The sequence below is a fragment of the Enoplosus armatus genome, chromosome 8 (genome assembly GCF_043641665.1).
Source record: "Enoplosus armatus isolate fEnoArm2 chromosome 8, fEnoArm2.hap1, whole genome shotgun sequence".
Classification (NCBI taxonomy): Eukaryota; Metazoa; Chordata; class Actinopteri; order Centrarchiformes; family Enoplosidae; genus Enoplosus; species Enoplosus armatus.
The window spans coordinates 3,094,753-3,100,002 of NC_092187.1; the positions used below are offsets into that span (position 1 = coordinate 3,094,753).

Below are 5,250 nucleotides of genomic sequence, written 5' to 3' on the forward strand. Positions count from 1 at the left end.
AGAGAGTTTTCCTTCTCAAGAGGAGCAGTGAGAATAAAACTCATAAATGAGAGCAAGTAAAAGAAACGGTAACACCATTCTGAAAGGGATGAGGACAATCCCAACTGATGCAATCAACACTTCACCCAGAATCACAGGAACATAGAAAAGTGTTCATTCGTTTGTTTTTAATCTTTACAGCACACTGACCCACTGAACACATTTAACATTTCAAGTACAAAACCAACTTTTGTTGTGCAAAACGGTGAGAATGAGAAAATAACAGTGTGTAAATTAAACATGGTAGTGAAAATCTGTGTAAAGTGAAGTGACTTCTATCACCAGTGCAAACAAAATTGGTCAAGTGTCTGTATTTAAAAAAAAAAAAAAAAAAAAAAAAGTAAGAAAGTAAAATAAAATTGTACAACTACAATTAAAAAGATATCTAAAATTCACAAAAAAAAAACATACATGCTCTAAAAAGGTTTGCTTTTTAATCATGGCACAACATCAATTAAAAATTGACTAAATATAATTTACACTTGTAAATGTTTTACAAAACATTTCTTCTTTTCCAGTCAGACACGTCACTGGTGCCCAGAAAACGAAAGATTCAAGTCACATGAGCTAATTCTGAAACACTGTAAACACACAGGGCTTCATGCAGTGGTTAGTGTCCTAACCGTCAAAGTGTTTGGCAACTTAAAAACACCCGAATCATTTTAGAGAAACCTCCGCGTGGTCTGCTCAACCCCCCCGCCAGCAGGTTTCTGACATCAAATTGAGGTTGTCACCTAAAACCAGCAGACGGGGTTTCAGGTTGGCGGGAGGAGTTACCATCCATGTCAGACACCTGAAACCCTCAACCGTCCCTTTAAAACGCGAACAACAGCAGTGTACATCCCATCTCTGCAGCTGAACCCAAGTGAAGAGATTCAGGTGTCACAGTAGCTTTGCAGATAAAAAAAACTGATTGTAGACATTAAGAGAATGAGCATAATAAATACGCCGCTAAAATGAAACTAAAATGTACAATTTGTTCTGATTTGGTTGGACGTCTGATTTTGAGGGTTCGCGGGAAGCGAGTGTCTGCTCGTGTCCCACCAGCACACTCTTCGGTTTAGCTCCCGATCAGAGGCGTTGTCTCGTCGCGGCCCACCTCCCCCGGAGATTTGCGGTAAATAATGAACTGGATGGAGATCTGAGTCGCAGCGTTAAGGAAATCTAAAGGAATTCTGGGAAAGAGTGTTTAATGCAACACCAGTTACTGCACACAGAAATGTATGAACAGTTTTTTCAGTTCGATTATTTGACCAGAAAGTAACAAAACAATTACTGACACCCTAATACATGTTAAAAAACTTATTTTACTGAATGCCAGACAGTGAGTCCTTTATATCTGCTGTACAAGGCTAGATTACCAACTGGGCAAAGTGGGCCATGGGGTCACAGAATCCCAGGACCCCTTTAAGTCCCAGGTTCACTGTGGAGCAATTGAATTTTACTAATTTAATAACATAACAGGTTGGTCTCTGGGTATATGAGCATTTAATGAGGCTGCCATATAGATTCTGCGAGTGAGCACTACACCTAAAGAAATAGTTTGACATTTTGGGAAATTTTGGAAAGCTAACACATTATATCTTGTTTATAAGCGTTAAAACGACAGCTTGTGGTTTTACACAGAGGTTACTTGTTTGAATACTTCCTGGTTGTCACAGTTAGCTTAGCTTATGCTAACTGGCTGTAGCTTCATATTTACCGGACAGATGCAAGAACGGCATCGATCCTCTCATCATCTCTTCTCGGAACCAAACTGATCTCGCCACGTGCTCGGTAAAAGCTGGTACTTTTGAGAGATGGCGCTTAAAACACATCCAGTCATCATGGCGTCACATGCTCCTGCCTCGTCTCTATGTTCACTGAAAACAAAGCAGCAAGCAACTCGATACTTCAGTCCACCACTTTTTGTGGGGCGCAAAGAGACACGTGGCCTCCAGGGGCCGCTAGTGCAGCTTTTACACTCCTGTTTCTTTGCCGGCCGCAATTTCCTCTCGAGTGTTTGGACCTTTGACACTATTCATTGTGTTTCCACACACGCAGTCATGAGACCTAAACCCATCTGATGAAGTGTCCTCTCTACAAGCTCAGCACTGCCTAAAATGTAGCATCTATGTGGGATTTAGGAAAGCCCTGAGGCCCGGCAGCAGTTTTTTTTTTTTCTTTTTCTTTAAAAGGATACAATGAGGTCCAAGGAGAGGGTGCCGAGGCTGCCGATGAGCCAGGGCAAGTGATGGATCAGGTAGCTTTTCTCGCCCTGGCCCATGTCAGGGTTCTTCAGAAGGACACTCAGGCCGTATGTGGTGTTTCCCAGGATGACCAGCGCAAACAGAAAGTAAGACACTCCCTCTGTTGACTTCCTCTTGAACTGTGGGGACGAGAGGACGGGGAAGTGGGAAGAACATAAACCCTGTTATTAAAGAGAAGATGTTTTACACAGCCACGACATATTCTCCACCAGAGTGATACGTGCAGATTGCAGAGGCAACTGTCCCTGCTGGCAGTGCATTATATTCACTTGCCTGTTTTTGCCTGCTCAGGTTTCACTTATGTTGACGTTTGCCTCTTTCACTTTGACATACATTTTTTCATCTTGTGCAGATTTAAACATACATCAAAACGCAACCTTTAATGCTTTTACAGCTTTTTTGTCTATTATTATTGTGTGAAATGTTATACATGTTAAGTCACTGGGCACCCGTAGATACCTGACCCAATAGAGGACTTGAATTTTCAATCTTGAAAGTATCAAAGTATCTGAATTTTTTTGCTTAGAACTTGTTGTACTGAATGTGGTTTTACCAACATTTGTGTAATGAGAAAAAAATGCAATTAGAAAATGAAGTGTAACTATTACAATTTAAATGTTTGCACTATAGAGTAATGCTGATGTAATATTATCACGAGGATACTTGTTGTAATTGTCATTATTATCCATTTGTTATTAGTATTAGCATGAGTGTTAGTATCAGTTAATGTCTACCACCTACAGTATGAACTCACTTTGTCTCACATTACTCACATTAGTGTACATCTGGGGAAGTCTGGAACAGAGGTAGAGCACGGACGACACTGAGCCGATAGAGAAACCAATAATCTCTTTTGGGGTAAAATCCTGAAGTGACAGAGAGGCAGACACACCGTTACACCAGGGGAAGAAAAGCCAGACATAAATGGTTCACTTCCCTCAGGTCACCAATTAAACAAATGAACAGGACTCACCTTGATAGGGCTAACGTCAGAGGTTGAGAGCAAGGCACGACTTCTGAAAGCAGCAGGAATCATTTCCTGTTGGGTGCCTAACCCGGGGAGTTGCGCGAGGCTTGTGGTGCAGCCCAGGACACAGGCTACGCCCACCACATGCAAAACCATCCTGCCTGGAGAAGAGACAACACCTGTGTTCACCATCAATACATTCCTCCAGACAAGGATTACTGTGTCAAAGGTCACCAGTAAAGGAACAAACGCCACGGCAACATCAGGCATGTGATGACATCATCACAGGGTACAGGGATTACCCTCTTCTTCTGTCTGGACTAGTGTTTATCAGCACTGATATAAGGAGCTTGTTCATTAAGCGTCTGTGTCAGATAAAACTGATTTAGACTTAGAAATAAGCAGTGCCTTATTAGTACTTGGATCATTAAAGACTATGGCTACCGTTTTACAATTGGGGGTAAAATACATGTTTATTCATTTCTATTCCATATATTAACAAAGGCCTATGTGTAGGACACCAAATGTGGCACTAGGATGCAAATAAGGCACTGAAACGTACACAGCACAAAACAAGAATTTGCTCCTTATACTGAGCATTTGGAAAATTGAGAAGTAAAACAAACAAACAAACAAAAAACACTCACTTTCAATCATTCTGTTCCTTATCTTGTAATAAAAGTACATGGCCAGCATCACCAAGTCAGCTATAACGTAATAAATGGCAGTGTATGTCTGGGTGACAGGGAGAAAGACACATGAAACAAGTCATGAAAGATTGGATTTTCTTCGCACAAACAGAGTCAATGCAAGGGAATTCACTTTAAAAAGCTATTTGTATCATTACTTGATGTGATTAGTCGAGTAATTAATTAATCAATTCACAGGGAAATAAATGATCAATAACAATTTGAATAATCAATGAATCATCATCAATCAGTCATTGATGAAGACACAAAGAATCATTAGCTCATAATAGCGCTAAATATTCGACAAATCATTTGCTTTTCTTTATAACATTATAAAATCCCTACTTTTTTCATTGAATGAGGACAAATAATTTGTCATTTCTGGTTTCCATAACTTGTACTGAGATTTCTCGTTGCTTTTGACATTTTATAGACCAAAAAACAAAGATTTATTACAACTTCATTTATAATAAAAGCAACTTTTTGTTCCAGCCCTACTCTGTCATGGGAAACATCCTTATACTGAGGCAATCATTGGATCACTACAAGTCACCTGAAGTGGAAGCTGGTCTGCCAAGAAGGAGCCCACCAGGTTGCAGGTGTCACCTCCCAACCACAGCAGCAGAAACCAAATAGAAAGGGCGCTGTCCATATTCCCTGTTTTACATGAGCTGTAGTACTGTCTGCAATCAGAGAGAAAAACAGACAGAATTATACACAGTGTTAAGATACAAGAGCATTTCCTCTGAGAGGTGCAGACGCCACCACAAACACTTACGGAAGAGAAGACACCATGAAGCAGAGGATGGACAGGAGGCCGAGGTAGATGCTGGCCATATCCCTCGCATCCTGGGCACATTCCCCAAGCCCTTCCCAAACCCATTTGGACCCATTAGGGCACAAGGAAGTGAAGTTTCCTTCAGCGGTAAATCCAAAGACACCCCGTGTGAGGACTCCTTCGGTCCACATATTCTGCTGGAGAGAAAATGTCCAATTTATTCAAAAATCTTTATCCTACATCGTCAGTTGTCATTTCATCGCCAGCCCGTACACAATGTTTACACACACCACAGCTTCCAAGAGAGCATAAAATGAAACGGGCACATATACCTCAACCATATGGCACAGATGTGCAGCTTCATCATACACTAAAATCGGCCATATAAACATCAAAAATAACATCAGAGATGGACCACAAAGCTCACAGTATTCCAGTAAACACAGTGGTCACGGGGTCAAAGGTTGTTGAACCCTTAAAAACACCAAAACAGCCTGTTTAGATCCACATTCTGCTGTTGATAAGCTG

At 41.0% G+C, this 5,250-nt stretch overlaps 1 protein-coding gene across 1 annotated transcript; it reads right to left on the reverse strand.

Annotated features, from left to right (window-relative positions):
* Positions 1-485: 485 nt before the first annotated feature.
* Positions 486-4,925, reverse strand: slc66a1 (solute carrier family 66 member 1; the record flags this gene model as incomplete). Its single annotated transcript, XM_070910954.1, has 7 exons — positions 486-1,180; positions 2,222-2,407; positions 3,062-3,154; positions 3,262-3,416; positions 3,903-3,990; positions 4,498-4,627; positions 4,723-4,925. Coding segments are annotated over 7 exons (936 nt in total), but the record flags the coding sequence as incomplete, so codon positions are not given.
* Between the last annotated feature and the right edge of the window lie 325 nt (positions 4,926-5,250).